Source organism: Podarcis cretensis (genome assembly GCF_951804945.1).
Source record: "Podarcis cretensis genome assembly, chromosome: 3".
NCBI classification, from domain to species: domain Eukaryota; kingdom Metazoa; phylum Chordata; class Lepidosauria; order Squamata; family Lacertidae; genus Podarcis; species Podarcis cretensis.
The window spans coordinates 6,868,394-6,892,438 of record NC_137172.1 but is presented as its reverse complement, the minus strand read 5'-3'; the positions used below and the strand labels follow the sequence as shown (position 1 = coordinate 6,892,438).

The 24,045-nt window shown below is 45.1% G+C and overlaps 1 protein-coding gene across 6 annotated transcripts in view; it reads left to right on the top strand.

Annotated features, from left to right (window-relative positions):
* The window catches only part of LOC307211811 (uncharacterized protein), a 198,677-nt gene that overhangs the window by 145,786 nt on the left and 28,846 nt on the right, over positions 1-24,045 (top strand). The window contains exons 9-10 of one of the 6 annotated variants that reach the window (XM_079968860.1): positions 15,459-15,575; positions 16,557-16,673. The exons of 3 other annotated variants lie outside the window; for them this stretch is intronic. In XM_079968860.1, coding sequence (XP_079824986.1) covers positions 15,459-15,575; positions 16,557-16,673 — 234 coding nt within the window. Of the gene's footprint in view, positions 1-9,709; positions 10,135-15,458; positions 15,576-16,556; positions 16,674-24,045 lie in introns of those variants that run through there. 2 more of the 6 variants (XR_013836585.1, XR_013836578.1) reach the window with 2 other exon arrangements.

Here is a 24,045-nt window from a genome sequence, read left to right as displayed (position 1 = left end):
ATCACCCGGGTGTGTCGGGCTCGGCCCACCCGACGCCAGGCATCAGATGACCAATCCAAGAGCCCCAGGTCCCGGGGCCCAACGCACCAAGGCAACTCGACTGAGCTCACAGACTTCCAGGTATACCAGTTGCCCCACCCCAACGTAGAGAAAATTTATGTTGACGTACAGATAGAGGGGGCCCCATGCCGCATGGAGCTTGACACGGGTTCAACTCTATCCATAATCTCGGCAAGGACCTTAAGGAAACTGTGTCCTACTGGGGGTCCCAAACTCAGGCCGGCCCCATTCACCCTCTGGGACTTCCAGAAACGTAAGGTCCCCACAATGGGGGTGGGTGCAATACCGAGGGCGGACGCGGCAACTGGAATTGCTGGTGGTCAAGGGCCCCTACATTAGCTTACTGGGATTGGCATGGTTTGGACCACTGGGGCTAGCCGTCACCGGGGTGAACCACACTAGCTTACAAGTGGACGTGGACGCCATATGCAAGGAATTTCCGGGGGTTTTTGATGGGAAATTGGGACAGTATACGGGCCCCCCATTGCTCTACAGCTTGACCCCGCAGTACGACCGGTCAGGCTCAAGGCCCGCCGGGTCCCGTTCGCCCTGAAACCCCGTATAGACGAGGAATTGGACCGGCTTGTGGAGCAAGGAGTGCTGGAGCCGGTGCCTAATGCCCCCTGGGAAACCCCAATTGTCACACCCGTCAAGCCTAATGGTTCGGTCCGCATCTGCGCAGACGACAAATGTACCATAAACAAGGCCCTTACGGCCCATGCATACCCAGTGCCAGTGGTCAGCCATGTTCTTGCCACCCTGGCTGGGTCGAAAATTTTTGGCAAGCTGGACTTGGCCCAAGCATATCAACAGCTGCCAGTAGATGAGGCCACAGCAGAGGCACAGACGATTGTGACGCACAGAGGAGCATTCAGGGTAAAGCGGCTGCAATTCGGTATCAGCGTGGCACCAGGCATATTCCAGAATCTAATGGACTCTCTACTTAAAGGGATTCCTGGTGTCACCCCCTTCTTCGATGATGTGTTGATTGCTGGGCCCACACCAGAGGAGTTTGAGGACCGCCTTCGCACCGTTCTGCACCGTTTCCAGACGGCGGGTCTCAAGGTGAAGCGGGAAAAATGTCTACTAGGAGTGCCTCAGGTGGATTTTCTGGGATTTATGGTGGACGCAGAAGGGGTCCACCCGACTGGGGACAAGGTACGGGCCATTTGTGATGCCCCAGTGCCCAAGAACAAGACTGAACTTCAGGCCTTCTTGGGACTATTGAACTTTTACCATTCCTTCCTTCCCCACAAGGCGGCGGTAGCGGAGCCCCTACACAGACTCCTGGACAAGCGGGCCCCTTGGGTGTGGGGCCAGCGCCAGGAGGCCGCATTCCAGGCAGTCAAGGACTTGCTTGTCTCAAACTCGGTCTTGGCACACTTCGACGAGAGGCTGCCGGTGGTGCTAGCATGCGACGCCTCGCCCTATGGAATTGGCGCTGTCCTGGGACACCAACTCCCGGATGGAAGAGAGGTACCAGTGGCATACTTTTCCCAGACACTCAACGCAACCGAGCGGAACTACTCGCAAATCGACAAGGAGGGTCTGGCAATCGTGAAGGGAGTAAAAAAATTCCATGATTTCTTGTACGGGCGGCCCTTCACCGTGGTGACTGACCACAAGCCGTTGCTTGGCTTGTTTGCCCCTGAAAAGCAGACCCCCCAAGTCCTGTCTCCTCGCGTCCTCAGGTGGTCAACTTTCCTTGCCAGCTACCAGTATGCACTGATTCACCGTCCGGGGAAGGCGATGGGCCATGCGGACGCCCTCAGCAGGCTACCACTACCGGAAACAGGCCCCGACCCAGCACCTGCACAAGAGGTTATGAGCCTGGAGCTGCTTCCTGACCGCCCCATTCAGGCACAAGAAGTTGCACACCATTCCAAGAAAGATAGGGTCATCTCCCGGGTCCTGGACTGGGTGTGGAGGGGATGGCCCAGCAGCAGCCCCGGGCCAGAATTCGCCGGCTACACAACCCGCAAACATGAACTGTCGGCCCACAAGGAGTGCCTGTTATGGGGAAGCAGGGTCGTTGTTCCCCAGCCCCTCCGCAAAAGGGTCCTCACAGCCCTACACGAGACACACCCAGGGGTAGTAAGAATGAAGGCCCTTGCCAGGGGTTATGTGTGGTGGCCAGGGATCGACGGAGAGATAGAGGCCTGGGTCAAACACTGCCAGGCCTGCCAAGAATCCCGCCCAGATCCCCCAAGGGCCCCAGTCCAGTCCTGGGAGTCCGCCCGAGCACCATGGTCACGCCTGCATGTGGACTTCGCTGGCCCCTTTCAGGGGAAAACATTCTTCATAGTGGTGGACTCCTACACCAAATGGCTGGAAGTCGCACTGGTACCGTCCACTTCTACGTCCGCAGCCATCCGGGTACTACGCAGGCTGTTTGCAACCCACGGGCTCCCTGACACTCTCGTCTCAGACAACGGGACTGCATTTACGTCAGGAGAATTCCAAACCTTCACAACGCAGAACGCCATCCGCCACATCCGTTCGGCGCCATTCCACCCTGCCACCAATGGCCAAGCAGAACGCATGGTGCGGACCACCAAGGACACCCTTCGCCGTATGACACAAGGGGATTGGGAGTACCGCCTTGCCACATTCCTTCTAGCACAGCACAGCACCCCCAGCTCAACGACTGGCCGGAGCCCCGCTGAACTACTAATGGGTCGGCGCCTTGCAATCAGATTGGACCGCCTTCACCCCGATAGAGCTCAGGATGAGGCAGTGGTGGGGGAAGGCAAGAACCCCCGGACCTTCGAGGCTCAGGACCCAGTGTACGCAAAGAATTTTGGGGCAGGCCCAGCATGGGTACCCGCCACAGTCGCCAGGGTCACTGGCCCCGTGTCGTATGAGGTGCTAACGGATGGGGGGCAATGCTGGCGCCGCCACTGCGACCAGATACGGCGACGATTCCCAGGAGAAAACCAGGAGGAGGAAAGGGCAGAGGAGTCCCAAGGGAACAGAGGGGCAGTGAGGCCCATAGAGCACGAGGGGCCAGCAGGAGAGGCAGAATCAGTAAATACAGAGAGGACCTGCGAGGCCGAAAGGACACCGGAACCAGAACCACGACTGAGTGAGCCGGTTGCGCCAGACCAAACAGCCCCATCACAGCCAGCATCCTTGGAACACGAGCCAGAATCTGAACCCCGGACCAGGGAACACCTCAGGCCACAACGCACACGTAGGCCGCCGGCGTACCTCGAGGACTATGAATGCGACCTCCCGGGCAGGACTGGAACTTAGAGGGGAGGGGTGTTATGTACTGGGTTGAATAGGATCCAAACTGCAGCAGTCTGATTGGCCCTAGAACAATAGGATCCAAAAGGCAGCAGCCTGATTGGTCCTAGAACAATAGGATTCAGAATGCAGCAGTCTGATTGGTCCTAGAACAATGCAGCAGTATGATTGGTTGGCAGGAACTACCCAATCATGCTCCAGATAGAAGTAAATCCACAACCTGATTGGCTTACAGTAGAATTCCGGAATTAGCCAATCATGTGCAGCCCATTGTGTAAATAATGTATATAAAGCAGATACTTTGAGGGGACTTTCATTCATTCCTCCTCACCACTATGAGCTGAATAAAGAGCATGAAATCACTTTGCGACTCTGAGTATATTTCACTGCTGTAGGAGTAAGTGATACCCATGAGTTGGTCCCACTCATGTGTGAATGTTTGCTCATTTTTAATCCTGACTTCCAGATCTACACTCTGCATCTTCACTGGAGGAAGCAGAAGCAGGGCTTTGTTTGTACTAAAGGGAATAGTGGTCAATCACTTTATAAATCAGGACATATTAACCCTATTTTTAGATGCCTAAATTTGGATTCAGTTTTGATGCAGCACTTCTAGGTTCTGCATCTTCTTTTAAGCATTAGAGCCTCAAGGTTTTCCTCTGTGCACAGGGAATTTTGATACCACAGATATTTCGTATGGGTGCAAACTGTGCAGGGTGCACTTCCCATGGGCAGTAACAACTGGTGGCTCTTATCTAAGTTTCCAAAATGTTAAGACAACACTCAGTAAATGAGGATGAACCAGCTGTCTGCTGCTGTTGCAAGAACGCATATCTGATTTGGCAACAAAGAGTCCCACCTTTACCTTTACCTTTAGTTGGGTGATATCCTTTGGTATGGTTATACCTAAATATCTAAATATCTATCAGTTCCATATTCTCTGCAAATATGGAACTGATAATTCTTAGCTGAATCAATAAAGACACCTTTACTTCCAGGAAGCAATTCCGACTTTGCCCAATTTATAGAATATCAAGAAGTTTGACCAAAATGATCTACCGTTTGCATCAATCTTGGAAAAGAAGTCATGGAAAAAGGAAATGAAATTTACTGCTCCTTATACACTTATAGAAAATCATTTTAAAATGAGGTACAGGTGGTATTGAATGCCCAATAAACTGGCCAAGATGTATAAAAATGTGTCAAGTAAATGCTGGAAATGTAAGCAAATAGATGGCTCATTCTTCTTAACGTGGTGGACATGCAAAAAAGCTAAAGGTTGTTTTTTAAAAAATAATTTTTATTGAATGATTTTATGTTACAAAAAACAATACAGCCATACTACCTCTAAATATAATTAAGAAATAAAAATTACATACATCGATATTTAGTTTGTTATTTGTTATTTACTGTCTTATTTCCTCCCAAACATTGCATACAACAACACATATGTGCAGACACCCACACCCGCACAGAAAATGATAATAATGAAAGTACGGTAAATATTTTTCCCCTTTTTATCTTCCAAAATCTTTTCTTCAAGTTTTACTTCCTGTCAAGTCCCTTTGCATATATTTTATCTTACATTTGAATGTACACAAAACAATAAACCTTTCTATATATTTTTTCTAATATATTCTGAAAACATAATAAATCCTTAATTGTTATCCACCTCCTTTTAGTTCCTTTATCACTCGAATGCTAGCACGGAGTCAAAACTATTATTGTATTTTTGAACATATCTTCTATAACCATCCCATTTTTCCGCAAATTTTTGCTTTGAGTTTCCTCTGAGTTTACTAGTCAATTGAGCCGTCTCCACCAATTCCTGTAATTTGATTTGCCAATCTGTTATTTTTGGAGCCTCATGATCTTTCCATCCCTTGGCCACAAGTATATGAGCCACTGTGGTTGCATACAAGAATACCTCTCTTAGAATTTTTGGGATCTCTTTATCTATAATACTTAATAGAAATGCGTCCAGTTTTTTAGTAAAAGTTATCCCCATCATCTTGTTTAATTCATCATATATTCCCCCCCCCCAAAAAAAAATCTTGATCTTTTCATATGTCCACCATATGTGGATCATTTCACTGTTATTTCCTCCACATCTCCAACAAGCATTCACCAATTTTTTATACATTCTTGATAATCTGGAAGGAGTGAGGTACCACCTATGAGCCATTTTCATCATGTTCTCTCTTATATTATAGCTGGCTGTAAATTTCAAATTTACCTTCCATAAGTTTTCCCAATCTTTTAACATAACTGGACGGCCCACATCTTGGGCCCACTTTATCACTGAAACCTTAACCTCCTCATCCATTACTTCATAGTCTAAAAGAAGTCTATACATTTTTGCGATTATTTTAGTTTTACTATTCAGTAATTCTCTTTCAAATCTTGAAGGCGCCTTTTCAAAACCTATCTGCTTATCCTGTCTGAACATTTCATTCACCTGGAAGTAATCTAGCCAACTAGAAAAGTGATCTTTTATTTTCTCATAACTTATCAATATTAGTTGACCCTCCTCCTCCCTTAATATTGTGTTATACGTTATCCCGTTCTCTTTGATGTTTTTTTTTTTTTTAACAGTGATTGCTTCTAAATGAGAGTTCCATCTTGGGGTTTTCTGTTCCAAATATCTTTTGTATTTTTCCCACACCTTATATAAAGCATTTCTTATTATATGATTTGAAAAACTCCGGTGCACCTTTATTTTCCCATAATTAAGATAGCCATGCCATCCAAAACGGGTGTCATGGCCTTCTAGATCTAAAATATCCCAATTTTTCAATAAACACCAATCTTGAGAGCCAGTGTGGTGTAGTGGTTAAGAGTGGTGGACTCGTAATCTGGGGAACCGGGTTCGCGTCTCTGCTCCTGCACATGCAGCTGCTGAGTGACCTTGGGCCAGTCACACTTCTTTGAAGTCTCTCAGCCCCACTCACCTCACAGAGTGTTTGTTGTGGGGGAGGAAGTGAAAGGAGAATGTTAGCCGCTTTGAGACTCCTGAAGGGGAGTGAAAGGCGGAATATCAAATCCAAACTCTTCTTTCAACCAGAGAAGACATGAGGCTTCGTAATATAGCTTCGAATCCGGTAACCCGAAGCCACCTCTTTCTACAGTATCTATTAATATCTTATGCTTTACTCTTGGTCTTTTACCCTTCCACAAAAATTAAGAAATTTCTTTTTGCCACTTGTCAATACTGCTGGTCTTTCCTATAATTGGAATCATTTGGAATAAAAAGAGTAGCTTCGGTAAGACTATCATTTTAATTACGGAAATACAGCCCAGGAATAATAAATTTAAGCTTGTCCATGTCTCCAACTGTCTTTTGATATCTTTCCAACAATTAATATAATTATCTTCATACAAGTTAATATTCTTTGGTGTTATCCATAATCCTAAATGCTTGATTTTGGGGTGGATTTTAATTGGTATTATTTTTTCTAATTCTACTTTTTCATCTGGTGACAAATTTTTAACTGATAGTTTTGTTTTGCTTAAATTCACTTTGAAACCTGCAACTTTACCGTGTTGTTGTTGTTGTTTAGTCGTTTAGTCGTGTCCGACTCTTCGTGACCCCATGGACCAGAGAATCGCCAGGCACTCCTGTCCTCCACCGACCACCCCCTGCTGCCGCCTTTGCCTGCCTGCAACTTGTCCAGCATTTCTCGCTTAGCATTTGTCATAAAATGTGTTTCTCGCTTAACATTCATCGTTAATTGGGCGGGGTGCAGCTTGTGAAATTCATAGCATGTGCTCTAGGCACATTTTTGCGGAAATTTAAAATCGCGTGCTGGAAAACGCCAGTACGAAGTAGTTAGTCAACGAAAATGCCGACAACTAGTGAAAATAAGCATTGCTTTTCAAACGATTTCTGTAGACGAATTTGCACTGGAAGTGATGAAATTAAAACGTGCCGTTGTGAATGACAAGTGCTGCTGCTGGCACGATGCATCTTTGAGCACAAAGTCAAAAGTACTTTAGTGAAACAGTAGGTATACATGTATTTTGTTTTTCTAGCTTGATCAAAATTATTTCTTATTTTGTAACAGGTAGATAGTTAAGAGCTTAGGCGGCTTCAGCCCTGCATTCCTTGCACCCCTAGGTAAAGATGGCCATGGCCCTGTCAGATGGTTTTTCCATATGTTTATCCAGAATCTTCTTTCTTGTAACTTGAATCAATTGGTTTGAGTCCTGCCCTCCAAGGCAGGAGAAAACAAGCCTCTTCCCTCTTCCATGTGACAGCCCTTGAGATATTTGAAGAATGCTATCACATCTCCTCTCAGTCTCCTCTATTCCAGGCTGAACAGAATAAAAGTTGGCTCATGCCACACTGAATTTATTTTATTGATAAGAAATACATTGGAAAGCAAACAACTCCTCGCAGCGCTTGATTTATAACACAAAGCACAACTACTTTATAATAGGATGATGGAACACCCCCAAAATATGAAAAAAGAAGCTGCATAAGAACCTGCAAAGGAGCCTTTTTTGATACTATACTACACTGAAATGTCCAAATGTTTCTTTGATTGTCCTTGAATCTGCCAGCCACACATGCCATCCTTTCCTGACACACCAGCGTGGCACAACACATCCTTTGAGAACCACTGATATAGATGTTAAATGGCAAAGGGGGCAGAATCTGTTGCTCACCTTGTGATCTACTGCAAGTGAAAGGTGGCAGGGGAAAGGTGAGTGTATCTGATGGGAAGAGAGAGCCTGCTTTTGAGCTCAGAAACCAACCTCAGACATTTCTACAGTTCAGGCCTTACAGAGTGCAAGAGCTTGAAAGGGTCAGCCCTGAATCTTACTCCCTCCTAGTCATTGGTTTTTGGGCCTCCCTGGTCCAACGCACCCTCAAGGATCTAGATCAAATAGAAATCCAAGCTTATCGTTAAACTGCTTCAGGTGCTTAAACCTGCCCAGTAGGTGAGTATTGCAGCCTCTCCATTTGCAACAACCCTAGACAGCCAGTGCAAGAGAAAAATCCTGCCACATCTTCCAGTCCCTAAAACCCACTGCTCCACACACCCATCAGAAGAAGAAGAAGAAAAGAGCCATGCAGTTCTGCAGCAACCATCCTCGATGATCCTTTGATGCAAGCAGTGCAGGAAAGATGGAGCTCCTAATGGACCACTCGACCAGACTGCCTCTTGGGGAGAGATAGGAAGCAGGGCTCAAGGCATCTGCTTTTGCTGGAGGCCAAGCTGAATCAGGCACCTCCTGGCCCTGAACTGAAGAAGAAGAAGAAGAAGAGTTTGGATTTGATATCCCGCCTTTCACTCCCTTTAAGGAATCTCAAAGCAGCTAACATTCTCCTTTCCCTTCCTCCCCCACAACAAACACTCTGTGAGGTGAGTGGGGCTGAGAGACTTCAAAGAAGTGTGACTGGCCCAAGATCACCCAGCAGCTGCATGTGGAGGAGCGGAGAAACGAACCCGGTTTCCCAGATTACGAGACTACCGCTCTCAACCACTACACCACACTGGCTCTCTGGGCCAACTGGGCCAGCGGGCCATGATTGTTTAGAAACCGGTAAGGAGTTCTGGTTTTTGTTTTCCTCTTCCCTTCCTGTCCTTTTCCGCTTGTGTGCTATGTTTGGTTTTTTTAGTTTTTTGGTTTTTAAATTGTACATAAGCCACTCTGGGAGCCTTTTGGCTGAAAAACAGAGTACAACTAATCAAAACAATTTTAAAAATGTTTCTACTAACAGGTTTCACCACACATTTTTGCGGTGCTGGGTGTTTTTTATAGATTTGTTGTTCTTCTTGTGTATATTTTTGGAAAGAGGGGATCAAGTCATTACTTTATGTGGTTGCTTGGGGGAGAATGGGGTCATAAAATGTACATAAAACTACATGCAACACAAAAACAAGCATGCTAACCAAAATGCTTATTGTCTAGAAATTGATAAGGAGATCTGGTTTTCATTTTCGCCTTCCTTTCTTGTCCTTTTCCACTTGTGTGCCATGTTTTGTTTTGTTTTTTTAATTGTATGTAAGCTACTCTTGGGGGCCTTTTGGCTGCAAAGAAGAGTACAACTGATATAAAGAATTTAAACAATGTTTCTACCAACAGGTTTCTCATCTCATCTTCTGGGTGTTGTTCTTGTTTGTGTTTATAACTTATGAATGATGGGATAAAGTGAATAATTTATGTGGGTGGGGGGGTAGCATCTAATGGGGGCAATGGACATAAAACTGTATGCATCACAATAACAAGCATGTTAAGCAAAATGCATCTAAAAATGTGCAGACCAGGAGAAAAGTACACTGAAACGTTTCTTTCTTGGAAGGTATGGCAACTGCAGTCGAACTAAACAGTCCAACCAAAAGAGGTTGCATCAACCTGCACTATGGCCAAGCTGTTACCCGAAATGCCATTTCCTTTCTATCCAGGCACCATGAAGTTGGGAGCAGCTTTTGTGAGATGACGGGAAATCTGTTAATTGATACGGAAAGAGAACAGGATGAGAAAGATTGTTCTGCAGATAAATTTTGGGATGGTCTGCAAGATGAATAAATTGCCTAGGATGAGTTAGGAAAAACTGGCCTGGATGGTTCAGATGCTGACAGCTGCAGGAAATACCTGCTTGCAGCATTTCCCACTCAGATGCCCAAATGTGTGTTTCAGCATCTTTTTGGAACAACAACACTATAAATAAAGAGAACCTCCTTGTTCCATCCAAACTCCTCTTCCTTCTGCCTTAGAGTGCCTTCCCTTTGGCAGAGATCTCAGAAGAAACTGCAGCCATGAGGTTCCTTTACCTGAGCTTTGCTCTGGTCTTCATCTTCTTCCACGTTGTTGCAGGTAAGAGGGCACAGGGAGGGAGTATCTGCTGCAAATGCAGAAAGTCTCAGGTTGAGTCCCAGGTATTTCCCTGGTCGGCAACACTTAAGACCTTCTGCCTGTCAGTGTAGACAGCTATGAGCTTGATGGAACAATAGTCCGACCTGGCAGCTTCCTATCCTATCCAGCTGCTTAAAAAGGGGTGGGGAGGAAAGTATTTAACTACGTATTTAATAATTAAACTGAATTTGAATACATGACTTTTGCAAAAGCAGCAATGTTCAGGATGCAGCCTTAGCAGCCAGGAAAGTTCCATGATGGTCATTTATATTGCTTGGAAAAGTTTGGAAAGTTTGTGTCCATGATCCCCAAGTCCTTCCTAATTCCAGAGGTCCTGGATCTATGAAGAGTAAACATCTGATGAAGGATTCCATTGTAGACCATTGTTAAAGAATGCCCACAGTTGCCACCTCAGGATCCCATGAGTATAGCCAATGAAGAGATGGTGCCCACTGGGCAAATGGGTGGGCCTTACCCCCTCCTCACCTGGCTGGGAGCCGAGAAAGACGATAGCCAGCACAGTTGGGTGTGAGCTGAGCAAGACACATTAGCAACACTACAGGGGAGAATCCAGAAAATACCATTCTCAGACAGGGCACAAATGGCAAGGTATTTCTGAAACTCAGCACAGCTGTATTTCTGATTAGCAGATGTTAAAAGCAAAGGGGAAACTTCAGTAGAATGGAATGAAGTCTGACTCAGTCGCCAATTATGTGGGTCTATGGGTACATTATCTGCTCATTTTTCTCCCCTTCCATTGTGTTGTTGTTTAGTCGTTTAGTCGTGTCCGACTCTTCGTGACCCCATGGACCAGAGAACGCCAGGCACTCCTGTCCTCCACTGCCCCCCGCAGCTTGGTCAGACTCATGCTGGTAACCTCGAAAACACTGTCCAACCATCTCGTCCTCTGTCGTCCCCTTCTCCTTGTGCCCTCCATCTTTCCCAGCGTCAGGGTCTTCTTCAGGGAGTCTTCTCTTCTCATGAGGTGGCCAAAGTACTGGAGCCTCAGCTTCACAATCTGTCCTTCCAGTGAGCACTCAGGGCTGATTTCCTTCAGAATGGAGAGGTTTGATCTTCTTGCAGTCCATGGGACTCTCAAGAGTCTCCTCCAGCACCATAATTCAAAAGCATCAATTCTTCGGCGATCAGCCTTCTTTATGGTCCAGCTCTCACTTCCATACATCACTACTGGGAAAACCATAGCTTTAACTATACGGACCTTTGTTGGCAAGGTGATGTCTCTACTTTTTAAGCTGCTGTCTAGGCCTGTCATTGCCCTTCTCCCAAGAAGCAGGCGTCTTTTAATTTCATGGCTGCTGTCACCATCTGCAGTGATCATGGAGCCCAAGAAAGTAAAAACTCTCACTGCCTCCATTTCTTCCCCTTCTATTTGCCAGGAGGTGATGGGACCAGTAGCCATGATCTTCATTTTTTTGATGTTGAGCTTCAGACCATATTTTGCACTCTCCTCTTTCACCCTCAATAAAAGGTTCTTTAATTCCTCCTCACTTTCTGCCATCAAGGTTGTGTCATCTGCATATCTGAGGTTGTTGATATTTCTTCCGGCAATCTTAATTCCGGCTAGGGATTCATCCAGCACAGCCTTTCGCATGATGAATTCTGCATATAAGTTAAATAAGCAGGGAGACAAAATGCAGCCTTGTCGTACTCATTTCCCAATTTTGAACCAGTCAGTTGTTCCATATTCAGTTCTAACTGTAGCTTCTTGTCCCACATAGAGATTTCTCAGGAGACAGATGAGGTGATCAGGCACTCCCATTTCTTTAAGAACTTGCCATAGTTTGCCATGGTCGACACAATCAAAGGCTTTTGCATAGTCAATGAAGCAGAAGTAAATGTCTTTCTGGAACTCTCTAGCTTTCTCCATAATCCAGCGCATGTTTGCAATTTGGTCTCTGGTTCCTCTGCCTCTTCTAAATCCAGCTTGCACTTCTGGGAGTTCTCGGTCCACATACTGCTTGAGCCTTCCTTGTAGAATTTTAAGCATAACCTTGCTAGCGTGAGAAATTAGTGCAATTGTGCGATAGTTGGAGCATTCTTTGGCACTGCCCTTCTTTGGGATTGGGATGTAGACTGATCTTCTCCAATCTTCTGGCCACTGCTGAGTTTTCCAAACTTGCTGGCATATTGAGTGTAGCACCTTAACAGCATCATCTTTTAAAATTTTAAATAGTTCAGCTGGAATACCATCACTTCCACTGGCCTTGTTATTTGCAGTGCTTTCTAAGGCCCATTTGACTTCACTCTCCAGGATGTCTGGCTCAAGGTCAGCAACCACACTACCTGGGGTATATGAGACATCCGTTTCTTTCTGGTATAATTCCTCTGTGTATTCTTGCCACCTCTTCTTGATGTCTTCTGCTTCTGTTAGGTCCTTTCCACTTTTGTCCTTTATTATGGAAATCTTTGTACGAAATGTTCCTTTCATATCTCCAATTTTCTTGAAAAGATCTCTGGTTCTTCCCACTCTATTGCTTTCCTCTATTTCTTTGCATTGCTTGTTTAAGAAGGTCTTCTTGTCTCTCCTTGCTATTCTTTGGAAATCTGCATTCAATTTCCTGTATGTTTCACGATCTCCCTTGTATTTTGCTTGCCTTCTCTCCCCCGCTATTTGTAAGGCCTCATTGGACAGCCACTTTGCTTTCTTGCATTTCCTTTTCATTGGGATGGTTTTCGTTGCTGCCTCCTGTATAATGTTACGAGCCTCCATCCATAGTTCTTCAGGCACTCTGTCCACCAAATCTAAATCCTTAAACCTGTTCCTCACTTCCACTGTGTATTCATAAGGGATTTGACTTAGATTGTATCTTACCGGCCCAGTGGTTTTTCCTACTTTCTTCAGTTTAAGCTTGAATTTTGCTATAAGAAGCTGATGATCTGAGCCACAGTCAGCTCCAGGTCTTGTTTTTGCTGACTGTATAGAGCTTCTCCATCTTTGGCTGCAGAGAATATAATCAATCTCATTTCGATGCTGCCCATCTGGTGATGTCCATGTGTAGAATCGTCTCTTGTGTTGTTGGAAAAGCGTGTTTGTGATGACCAGCTTGTTCTCTTGACAGAACTCTATTAGCCTTTGCCCTGCTTCGTTTTGATCTCCAAGGCCAAACTTGCCAGTTGTTCCTTTTATCTCTTGACTCCCTACTTTAGCATTCCAATCCCCTATAATGAGAAGAACATCCTTCTTTGGTGTCACTTCTATAAGGTGTTGTAAGTCTTCATAGAATTGGTCAATTTCAGTTTCTTCAGCACCAGTAGTTGGTGCATAAACTTGGATTACTGTGATGTTAAAAGGTCTGCCTTGGATTCGTATCGAGATCATTCTATCATTTTTGAGATTGCATCCCAGTACAGCTTTTGCCACTCTTTTGTTGACTATGAGGGCCACTCCATTTCTTTTGCGGGTTTCTTGCCCACAGTAGTAGATATGATGGTCATCCGAACTGAATTCACCCATTCCCGTCCATTTTAGTTCACTGATGCCCAGGATGTCAATATTTATTCTTGCCATCTCATTTTTGACCACCTCCAACTTACCCATGTTCATGGTTCTTACATCCCAGGTTCCTATGCAATATTTTTCTTTACAGCATTGGACTTTCCTTTCGCTTCCAGGCATATCCGCAACTGAGCGTCCTTTCGGCTTTGGCCCAGCCGCTTCATCAGCTCTGGATCTACTTGTACTTGCCCTCAGCTCTTCCCCAGTAGCATGTTGGACGCCTTCCGACCTGAGGGGCTCATCTTCCAGCGTCATAACTTTTATATGCCTGTTGTCTTTGTCCATGGAGTTTTCTTGGCAGGGATACTGGAGTGGCTTGCCGGTTCCTCCTCCAGGTGGATCACGTTTGGTCAAAACTCTCCACTATGACCTGTTCATCTTGGGTGCCCTGCTCGGCATAGTTCATAGCTTCTCTGAGTTCTTCAAGCCCCTTCGCCACGGCAAGGCAGTGATCCATGAAGGGGGCCCCTTCCATTAGCAATCTGTAAAGTTTAGGCTTGGCAGCTGTGCTGAAAAGATCCCAGGAGCAGTAATCATCATCATAATTTTATGATTTACACACCACCCAACTGGCTGGGTGCAGCTAAGTGCCAGCCCCCTTACAAGGTTCAGGAATCAGCTGGAGTGTTTGCAGAGAAGGAGGACCGATCTGACCCTTGCTAATGTTGGCCAATGAAACAGTAGTTAGCAGGTTGAGAGGCAGCAGAAGCCTGTAAAAGTTGGTCATCCCATTAAATACGCAGGTTTGGAAAAAAAGTAGTTGTAACCCTTTTGCCCCCTTTAAACGAATTTATTTCCTTTCTCTTTTACACAGGGCAACTTGGATGTGAACTATCAGGAGGAACTTGCCAATTCCCAGCAACTACAAACTGCACCTATGGAGAAATTACAGGGGTCTCCTGTGGCTACAACGGAACCTGCTGCAGGGGTAAGTGTTATCCACTGAGTTGTGGTGTTTTTGTGTGTGTGTGTGTTTTGCAAAATACATTAAAATGCAGTAAATAAATATTTATATAAACAAAAAGGTAAAGGTAAAGGACCCCTGACAGTTAAGTCCAGTCGTGAATGACTCGGGGGTTGCAGCGCTCAGCTCGCTTTACTGGCCGAGGGAGCCCTCATTTGTCCACAGACAGTTTTTCCAGGTCATGCGGCCAGGAAGACTAAGCCGCTTCTGGTGAAATCTGAGCAGTGCACAGAAACACCGTTTACCTTCCCGCCGGAGCAGTACCTATTTATCTACTCACACTTTGACGTCAAGTCAGGACTTCCCATGCCTGACAATGTAGACCAGTGACATTCCACCATGAGCTCCCCGGCTGGCCTTGGGCAAACCCCGCTTTCAGTCTCAGCCTCGATCTCCCCATCAGTACATAATAATGGGACATAATAATACTGACATGCTGTTACAGAAGGCTCTGAATATTTTTTATTTATTCATTCATTCATTCATTGCATTTATGTCCCACCTTTTCCCCAATGGAGCTCACCCACCTTTTCCCCAATGGTTCTTCCTAATTTAATCCTCACAACAACCCTGCGAGGCAGATCAGGCTAAAAGTGAGTGACTGGCCCAAGGCCACTCTGTGAGCCTTATGATGAGGCTCGATTTGAAGGCTGGTCTCCCATTTCCTAGTCCAGGACCTCAGGCTCTCATACTTGGAAGTCCTCTTCCAATGCTCAAAACAAAACATCAGTCAAATGAATGTTTATGTTTTGCACAAGAAGTCCTTTCTAATAATGACAATTTAATTCCTTCTCTTTTGCACAGATGAACCTCCACTGTGTAGACTCTTGGGAGGATTTTGCCAGGACCCAATCACTGAGAACTGTACCTTTGGAGAGATTGAAAACATCTCCTGTGGTCCTAATGCACGCTGCTGTGTAGGTAAGTTATATCCACGACTTGGTGGTCCCACTTGTGCAAAAGTTTGCTCATTTTTAATCCTGATTTCCTGATCTACACTCTACATCTTCACTGGAGAAAGCAGGGCTTTGCTTGTGTTAAGGGAAATAATCACTGAACTGTTTCTGGATCAGAGTAGCTGATACTACACTCAGGGCATATTAATTCTATTTTTAGAAGTAAAAAGTTGGATTCAGTTTTGATGCAGCACTTCTAGGTTCTGCAACTTCTTTTAAGCATTCAAGCCTCAAGGTTTTCATCTGTACACAGGGAATTTTGATGTTGCAGATGTTCATATGGGTGCAAACTGTGCAGGCTGCTCTTCCCACGGGCAGTAAAAAATGGCGGCTCTGATCTAAGTGTCTGATCTGAGAGCCAGTGTGGTGTTGTGGTTAAGAATGGTAGTCTCATAATCTGGGGAACCGGGTTCGCGTCTCCGCTCCTCCACATGCAGTCTCTCAGCCCCACTCACTTCACAGAGTGTTTGTTGTGGGGGAGGAAGGGAAAGGAGAATGTTAGCTGCTTTGAGACTCCATAAAAAGGGAGTGAAAGGCAGGATATCAAATCCAAACTCCTCCTCCTCCTCCTCCTCTTCTTCTTCTTCTTCTTCTTCTTCTTACTCTCCAAAATGTTAAGACAGCACTGAGTAAGTGAGGATGAGCCAGCAGTCTGCTGCTGCTGAAGGAACACAAATATGATTTGGCAACAAAGATTCCCACTTCATTCTGCACTCACCAGAACTCACCTGAAGTACAAAAATAATGTTGACCGGAGCATCAGTGAAATCAGGACTTCCCATGCTGGACAATCCAAGTCTGTGAGACCACCATGAGCTCACCAGCTGGCCTATAGATAACCATACTTTCACTCTCAGCCTCGATCTCCCCATCAGCATTATGGGACATAATAATACTTATTTGCTGTTACAGAAGGCTTTAATTTAATTCCCTCTCTTTTACACAGAAGAACCTCCATTGTGTAGACTCTTGGGAGGATTTTGCCAGGACCCAATCACTGAGAACTGTACCTTTGGAGAGATTGCAAACATCTCCTGTGGTCCTAATGCACGCTGCTGTATAGGTAAGTTATATCCATGACTTGGTGGTCCCACTTGTGCAAAAGTTTGCTCATTTTTAATCCTGATTTCCTGATCTACACTCTACATCTTCACTGGAGAAAGCAGGGCTTTGCTTGTGCTAAGGGAAATAATCGCTGAACTGTTTCTGGATCAGAGTAGCTGATAATGCACTCAAGGCATATTAATTGTATTTTAGAATTAAAAAGTTGGATTCAGTTTTGATGCAGCACTTCTAGGTTCTGCATCTTCTTTTAAGCATTAGAGACTCAAGGTCTTCATCTGTGCACAGGGAATTTTGATGCCACAGATGTTCATATGGGTGCAAACTGTGCAGGCTGCACTACCCATGGGCAATAAAAACTGGTGGCACTGATCTAAGTGTCTTATCTAAGTCTGATCTGAGAGCCAGTGTGGTGTAGTGGTTAAGAGCGGTAGCCTCTTAATCTGGGGAACTGGGTTCGCGTCTCCGCTCCTCCACATGCAGCTGCTGGGTGACCTTGGGCTAGTTACACTTCTTTGAAGTATCTCAGCCCCACTCACCTCACAGAGTGTTTGTTGTGGGGGAGGAAGGGACAGAAGAATGTTAGCCACTTTGAGACTCTTTTAAAAGGGAGTGAAAGGTGGGATATCAAATCCAAACTCTTCTTCTTCTTCTAACTCTCCAAAATCTTAAGACAGCGTTGAGTAAGTGAGGATGAGCCAGCAGTCTGCTGCTGCTGAAGGAACACAAATATGATTTGGCAACAAAGATTCCCACTTCATTCTGCACTCACCGGAATTCACCTGAAGTACAAAAATAATGTTGACCGGAGCATCAGTGAAATCAGGACTTCCCATGCTGGACAATCCAAGTCTGTGAGACTCCACCATGAGCTCACCAGCTGGCCTATAGATAACCATACTTTCACTCTCAGCCTCGATCTCCCCATCAGCATTATGGGACATAATAATACTTATTTGCTGTTACAGAAGGCTTTAATTTAATTCCCTCTCTTTTGCACAGATGAACCTCCACTGTGTAGACTCTCAGGAGGATCTTGCCTGGCCCCAAGGACTGTGAACTGTCCCTCTGGAGAGATTACACGGGTCCCCTGTGGTCCTAATGCACGCTGTTGTAGGAGTAAGTGATACCCATGAGTTGGTCCCACTCACATGTGAATGTTTGCTCATTTTTAATCCTGATTTCCTGATCTACACTCTGCATCTTCACTGGAGGAAGCAGAAGCAGGGCTTTTTCTTGTGCTAAAGGGAATAGTGGTAAATCACTTTATAAATCAGGACATATTAACTCTATTTTTAGATGTCTAAATTTGGATTCAGTTTTGATGCAGCACTTCTAGGTTCTGCATCTTCTTTTAAGCATTAGAGCCTCAAGGTTTTCCTCTGTGCACAGGGAATTTTGATACCACAGATATTTCGTATGGGTGCAAACTGTGCAGGGTGCACTTCCCATGGGCAGTAACAACTGGTGGCTCTTATCTAAGTTTCCAAAATGTTAAGACAACACTCAGTAAATGAGGATGAACCAGCTGTCTGTTGCTGCTGAAAGAACACATATGTGATTTGACAACAAAGAGTCCCACTTCATTCTGCACTCACCTGACGTCACCTGAAGTATAAAAATACATCACAATATCCAGTAGAACCGGAGCTAGAAACCTCATGGTCCCTAAGGACCTGAACCAGGGGAGGAATTCTTGAATGCCAACAATGGTTATAGTTACAAGTAGGTAGCCATGTTGGTCTGCCATAGTCGATTTTTTTTTTTTTAAAATCCTTCCAGTAGCACCTTAGAGACCAGCTAAGTTTGTTAATGGTATGAGCTTTCGTGTGCATGCACACTTCTTCAGATACACACAGTGGTGATACAGTGGTACCTCGGGTTAAGAACCTAATTAGTTCCAGAGGTCCGTTCTTAACCTGAAACTGTTCTTAACCTGAAGCACCACTTTAGTTAATGGGGCCTCCCGCTGCTACCACGCCACCGAAGCATGATTTCTGTTCTCATCCTGAAGCAAAGTTCTTAAACTGAGGTACTATTTCTGGGTTAGCGGAGTCTGTAACCTGAAGCATATGTAACCCAAGGTACCACTGTAGTTAATTCTGCCTTTTAGAAATACTGGAGAAATGAATTGAAAAGCAACTGCAATCTGAGGCTGGAGATGAGAAATAATTTAATAGATCTATTCTAGCCTGTGGCCAGTTCTGAACCCACGTTTTAAAAAGGAAAACGACTGATTTGACTGTCTCCTAAGTCAAGTGACCGGAAGGGTACAAGATTTGAAAGCTGTTTGTTTTGAAGAACATTGGAGTAGCTCAGCATGTTTAGCCTGGAGAAGAGAAGGTTAATTTGAGGGAGAGACATGATTGCAGCCTCTAAATATTTGCACGGCTGCAATGTGGAAGTTGTTCCATAGACCAGGACTAGAACCAAAGGGGTGGAAATGACAGAGAAGCAGGTTTTGAGGGACAATCTGTGAAGGATCTTGTTATTGAAGATCCTGCATTGAACAAGGGTTGGACTAGTTGATCTCCAGGTCATTTTTGGCTCTCCATCCATCTGTTCACTCACTGAACTTTCCGCTAATAAATCACATTTTAGTAGGATTATTTTCTTCTCCAAATCTTCTTTTCTTTTCTAAAAATTTTTATTTTTATCCTGCTCTTCTTCCCAAAGGAGACTTGGGAACAGATATCTCTAATCACTTCATATAGAACTATTCATATTAAACTATTTTTAATTATGTTATTTATTTGACTTATATACCACCCTTTGTCAAAAGATCCCAGGGTGGTTGATGAGATAAACACAAAAGATAAAAGCACAGATCTATAAGGACAAAAAATTGAAAAGCGATTTTTGTTGCATGCCTTTTCTGATTATCAATTTCAGATCAGGGGCTGTTTTCTCTTCTTTTTTACAAATTGCTATCTGTAACTCCCGGTGAACCGTTACTTTGTTTTTGTCGTTTATTTTTTGCAAAAGAGATCAAAATACAATAGATAAATAAGGTCCCTCTTAAGGTCCCTCTAAATACACCCATTCTGTCAAAAAATCATGTAACTGACCAGAGCTTCAGTCAAATTAAGACTTTCCTCTCCATGCCTGTCCATCTAAATCACCGACCATATTTCCATCCAGGACAAGGTGTCTGTTGGGTTCTGTGCTATAGTAAGTCTAGGAAAAATTGGGGCAAGAGGAGACAAGGTGCAGGCTACCCTCTGAGGAACACAGGTCTAAAGCTGCTCCATCAAGGAACAAGCTGAATTGGGGGGTTATGTTGTAGCAGCAGCAGCCGAATAGAAAAACAGTGTGGTGTAGGAGTTAGAGTGCTGGAAGAGGACCTGGCAGATCAGGGTTCTAGTCCCCACTTGGCCAAGAAGCTCACCTTGGGCCAGTCACTGCAACTCAGCCTAATCTACTTAAGAGGGTGGTTGTGAAGATAAAATGGAGACGAGAGAATTATATACACCATGTGGGGCTTCTTGGAAGAAAGGTGCAATATAAATATCAGAAAATAGATAAAATAATAGTTAGCACTAACTTTCCTGCAAGATGCTGCGTCAATTTGAGGGTCCAGGCTTTGCCATCACCTCCTACATCAATGGAGTGTGGGGTCCTCAGGTCTCCCTGGGTCTTTGTGTGGTGGAGTCCTAAGAGTCAGTGGCTGCCAGTGGCCCATCCTGACATCCAGGATGGGCCAAGGGATGTCAGCAGTGATGCTCCTCTGAGAGCTCTTCTGGGGCTGGACCTGCATGTCCTCTTCCTTTCTGCTACAGATTCCTGAGTTGCAGGGTGGCCTTAAATGTTCCTTTGAGTCTTTCCAGCACTATAAATCTTATCTCCTGAAGGTGAGCAATCTGACTCCAGGCTCATGAAAGTGCCATCAATTACAGATTTCCTTCTTTCTTTTATTTAGCACAATAATCAATGTAAGAGGAAAAGGGGGGTTCTGCCAGGACGAACTCACCAAACGCTGCCCATCTAGTCTAACTCTTCCGGCTTACTGTGGCTTCAATGCACAATGCTGTGCCCTTGAGTGACATCAGTGAGCAGCCCACATCCATGGTTGAGAATGTCTGATGGCTACGCTGATTCTTCTAGATCTTTGCTTGTGGAAGTGGGCCTGATCAATCCATTTGTGGAAGCAGGCAATGAAATAAAGATCAGTCTGTTCATATGATCATCTAATTAAACACATATTAACCTGCAAATTCGAAATTGTATTTTTTTCATTTTTTTAAAAAAGCATCTATGACTAAATATGACCCTCCTCCTGTGGAAGTGCATCATATCTGCCCAAGGGCCCTCTTGACTGAAGTTCTCATCCCTGAGTCCCAGGAGGAGATAACTGCAACTAATGCTTTCCATGCACCCAGGCAGAGCTTGGTTTTTGCTGCCCAGATGGTTATGTGAACATGGGTGGGATAGGGTGAACTCAACCCAGACTGGAGCCATGACCTAACGGGAACTGATTATTCAGGATCCACTGCCTTGTGGGTGCCCATAGGTCACTGAGAGTGGTATTTAATGCTGCTGAATGCACATCAGGTTTATTGATTTCTATGGGTGTACTCTTAGTGGGACTCAGAATTTTCTGAAGGGGTGTTTTCTGGGATTTTGAGAATGAAAGAAGGAACTCAGGGAGGTGCCAGGGAGGAGGTGGGACTGAAGAGTCGGGAAGGGTGATTGCTGCCTAGTGATAAAGATCCCAGATTCAATCATTGATCTGGGTCTTTCTTTTCAACTTTAATTTACATACATTAATTCATAACATAGCCAAGTATAAAATAAAATAGAAGCAGAGAAGAAAATTTAAAGTTCAACACATAGGAACACATATCCATGCCACTTTCAATTTATTTGTTTAGACATTTCTATCCCACCTTTCCCCAAAGAATTCAAGGAAATGTACATCGTTTTCTCCCATGAGCCCATGTCTCCCAGGTTTTGAGCAATACCACGCTTGTGCCCTTAGTTCCTTGGTCACCACTACCTAAAAGGCCCTCTGCCTGCTTCCCTGTAACCTCGCCTCTCCTAATGAAGGAACCGCTGTTTATGTTAGGAAACCAGGTTGGGGCAGGGGGCGCTGAAATGGACTGAGGAAAGCGTAGCTTGGGGGGGGGGGCAGGGAGGTAGTGTCGGTGGCTACCTTGAGTGGCCTTAGCTCATCCTCATGCACTTATAATTTCCTCCCCCTCTCCCTTTGGCTTCAACCCACGCAGAATAAACCAGGGCTTGTGGGAATTGCAGTTCATGGATGATGGGAATTGTAGTCCAGCAACAATCAGAGGGTGACAGGTCCACTATGCCTAATGTCAAGTCAAGATTGCTTATCCATCAACAGTTCTGATTCAACTGGGACATCCCGGAATTACAGAAGCTATCCCAGTTTCTGATTGGACATCCCGGTTTTTGTGCTGAGGTCCCTCGCCAGTCAGCTGGTTCTTGTGAGAGCTCAGCACCCAAAGACGAATGTCTTTGGTGAAAAAAAGGCAGCTGCACTTTAGTCCGTGGAAGCAGAGGAGGAGGGGGAGCTGCTGGTGATGCAAGTCAGGCTGCCCCCACTGGGCCCAGTTGCCATGCTTCCTCTGCCCAATGCTACCCCCACTGGAGGAGGAGGAGACCACAACAACAGGGGGCTGAAGAGGGGAAGCCCCAGCTCATTTGCCCGGGGGTATGGCACTGAAAGAAGCACATCCCAAGTTTAACTAGCAGAATGTTGGAGGGTCTGAGATTTTGTTATCTAACAATCCATCCATGTTCCCTGTGCTGAGGCTTGGTTGTCTGGCAGAAATTCCAGTAAACTGGGCAAACCTCAGGTTTGTCATAGTTTAGAAACACTGATGTTATGTACTGAGTTGAATAGGATCCAAAAGGTAGCAGTCTGATTGGTCCTAGAACAATAGGATTCAGAATGCAGCAGTCTGATTGGTCCTAAAACATTGCAGCAGTATGATTGGTCCACAGTGGCCACCCAATCCAGCTCCAGGTGGAAGTGAATCCACAACCTGATTGACCTACAGGAGAATCCCAGAATTAGCCATTCATGGGTGGCCCATTGTGTAAATAATGCATATAAAGCAGATATTTTGGGGGAACTTTCATTCCTCACTACTATGAGCTGAATAAAGAGCATGAAATCCACACTCGACTCCGATTAGATTTCAACTGAACAGAACAGAAAGCTGGATTCCAGAAACAGCTGAACCAACTGTTTGCCAAATTTATTTCCAGATCTTCTGTTATGGTTCCTGGTGCACAGAGACATTGGAGGACAGCCAATGCTAGCCCTACTCAAGATACTCTATAAATTGGGTAAAGTCAGTATTGCTTCATATAAGTAACAGTGACTTTGTTTATTCAGCTAAGAACTATCAGATCCGTATTTGCACAGGATATTTGCAATTGGATATTTAAGTATAATCATACCAATGGATATTACCGAATTAAAGGTAAAGGTAAAGGTAAAGGTACCCCTGCCCGTACGGGCCAGTCTTGACAGACTCTGGGGTTGTGCGCCCATCTCACTTAAGAGGCCAGGGGCCAGCGCTGTCCGGAGACACTTCCGGGTCACGTGGCCAGCGTGACATCGCTGCTCTGGCGAGCCAGAGCCGCACACGGAAACGCCGTTTACCTTCCCGCTGGTAAGCGGTCCCTATTTATCTACTTGCACCCGGAGGTGCTTTCGAACTGCTAGGTTGGCAGGCGCTGGGACCGAGCAGCGGGAGCGCACCCCGCCGCAGGGATTCGAACCGCCGACCTTTCGATCGGCAAGTCCTAGGCGCTGAGTCTTTAACCCACAGCGCCACCTGTGTCCCATTACCGAATTAGTAGCATGTAATTCAAACAAAGTAATCCAGGAGTTTTCTTTTCATATTAATAGAGGGGAGTCATTTAACCTGCCCTTAAGCGGCAGGGTTAATACTCTCAAACGAACATTATTCCCAGAATAATCTATAGTGGGAGTAGAATTCCAGGTCATATAACTGTTAAATATTTCCAGAAAAGGAATTTCTTAATTAGGAAATGTCTATGGGGTTCTGCAACTCCAAGAATATCCTTGCTAAAAATGCAATAATTAATTAAAAAAACGAGGATTTGGCATTTGAGAAGGATATTGACCAGAGGAGCAGAGGAGGCCTTTCAAATGATCAAGGCTCTGGAGACCAGGCCTTATGTGGAAGACGGCTGAAGGAGTTGGGTATGTTGTTAGAGGGGGATTTTCCACTGGGGGCAGATGACAGAGACTGACTCCATGAGACAGGTGTAAAACCAAACCAAATAAAGACTTTATTTCAAAACAACAAACAGCAAAGCTTCTGGGTGTTTTTCTCTGCAGGCAGAGTTCAAACTGCAGCTTTTCTCCTTTT